This window comes from Austrofundulus limnaeus, unplaced genomic scaffold, assembly GCF_001266775.1.
Source record: "Austrofundulus limnaeus strain Quisiro unplaced genomic scaffold, Austrofundulus_limnaeus-1.0 Scaffold9, whole genome shotgun sequence".
NCBI classification, from domain to species: domain Eukaryota; kingdom Metazoa; phylum Chordata; class Actinopteri; order Cyprinodontiformes; family Rivulidae; genus Austrofundulus; species Austrofundulus limnaeus.
The window spans coordinates 1,610,032-1,611,141 of NW_013952411.1; the positions used below are offsets into that span (position 1 = coordinate 1,610,032).

Genomic DNA, 1,110 nt, shown 5'->3' on the forward strand with positions numbered 1-1,110 from the left:
CACACACACACACACACACACACACACACACACACACACACACACACACACACACACACACACACACACACACACACACAAGAAGAGAGAAAAACGGGGACTTTTCAACACGTTAAATAACAAGGTCACAGTCATAAGGTGTGGTGCTTGTGGGAGGTGGAGAACTGATGGACCAGTTATGTAAAATGGCAATAATTCTGACCCTGCTCCTCTGAATCACCGCTCCACAGGCTGGAAGCTGCTCTTCTTAGCTTGTGAGGCCTTGCAGCTGTTTCCTGCAGGAAGGAAACAAAGAGGGAAAAAAAACAGCATTTTTGTAAATTGCAAATGAGAAACCAATAATGAGAGATACTTTATAAACAATACATAAAAAAAAGCAAAATAAATTATTGTCAACTGTGATGATTAAAATATTGGAATAGGATTACGCTAAAAGTCTAAAAAAGGTTGACATTATTGGTGACAAGCTGACGAACAATGTTACAAAGTAAACATATCAAATGTTTAAATTAAGGAATTGAAAAAAATTTAGGGAAAAAATAGGTGGTTTTGAATTTGATGGCAGCAAGAAGTCTCAAAAATTGGGACAGAGGCAAGAAAAGGCCGTAAGAGTAATGAGATGAATAAAAACAGCTGGAGGAGAAATTTATGACTGATTATGTGAACTGGCAACAAATCAGTAAGAGGACTGGGTATACAAATAGAATTTAGACAGGTTAAATATCTTACATGTAAAGATAGGCAGAGGCTCACCAGTTTGTAAATCTGTCTAAAATAGTGCAACAATTTCTAAATAATGTGGAAACAAAAACATTTTAAATATTCTATCATCTAAAGTTTATAATATCAAAAGAGTTAAAGAATCTGGATAAATCTCTAAAGACTGAAACTATTTGTTGCTTGTGAACAGATCAGATTCTGTTCTGGACATGACTGTGTGGGCTCAGGAACACTTTCACAAATCAATGGGCCTCATGCAAGAAACGTTCGTATTTTTATCCTAAATTTCTCTTACTTTTGTTCGTACAAAGGGTTCGTACGAACATGTCACGTCAGATTCAACAATCTCTTCTATCTTCAGGAAAAGTGTGTAAATGAGCTGCGTAAATT

The 1,110-nt window shown here is 36.1% G+C and overlaps 2 protein-coding genes across 7 annotated transcripts in view; one reads left to right on the top strand and one right to left on the bottom strand.

Moving 5' to 3' along the window:
* Nucleotides 1-1,110, bottom strand: part of adam23b (ADAM metallopeptidase domain 23b) — a 45,384-nt gene that overhangs the window by 31,216 nt on the left and 13,058 nt on the right. For all 6 annotated transcript variants that reach the window (XR_001309737.1, XM_014001435.1, XM_014001437.1 and 3 more), the window contains exon 7: nucleotides 203-275. Coding sequence is in view for 5 of the 6 variants with exons in the window: in XM_014001435.1 (XP_013856889.1) it covers nucleotides 203-275 (73 nt within the window). In the remaining variant the exon portion in view is untranslated. The remainder of the gene's footprint in view (nucleotides 1-202; nucleotides 276-1,110) is intronic.
* cmklr2 (chemerin chemokine-like receptor 2) overlaps nucleotides 1-1,110 on the top strand; it is a 45,296-nt gene that overhangs the window by 15,740 nt on the left and 28,446 nt on the right. The window lies entirely within an intron of this gene.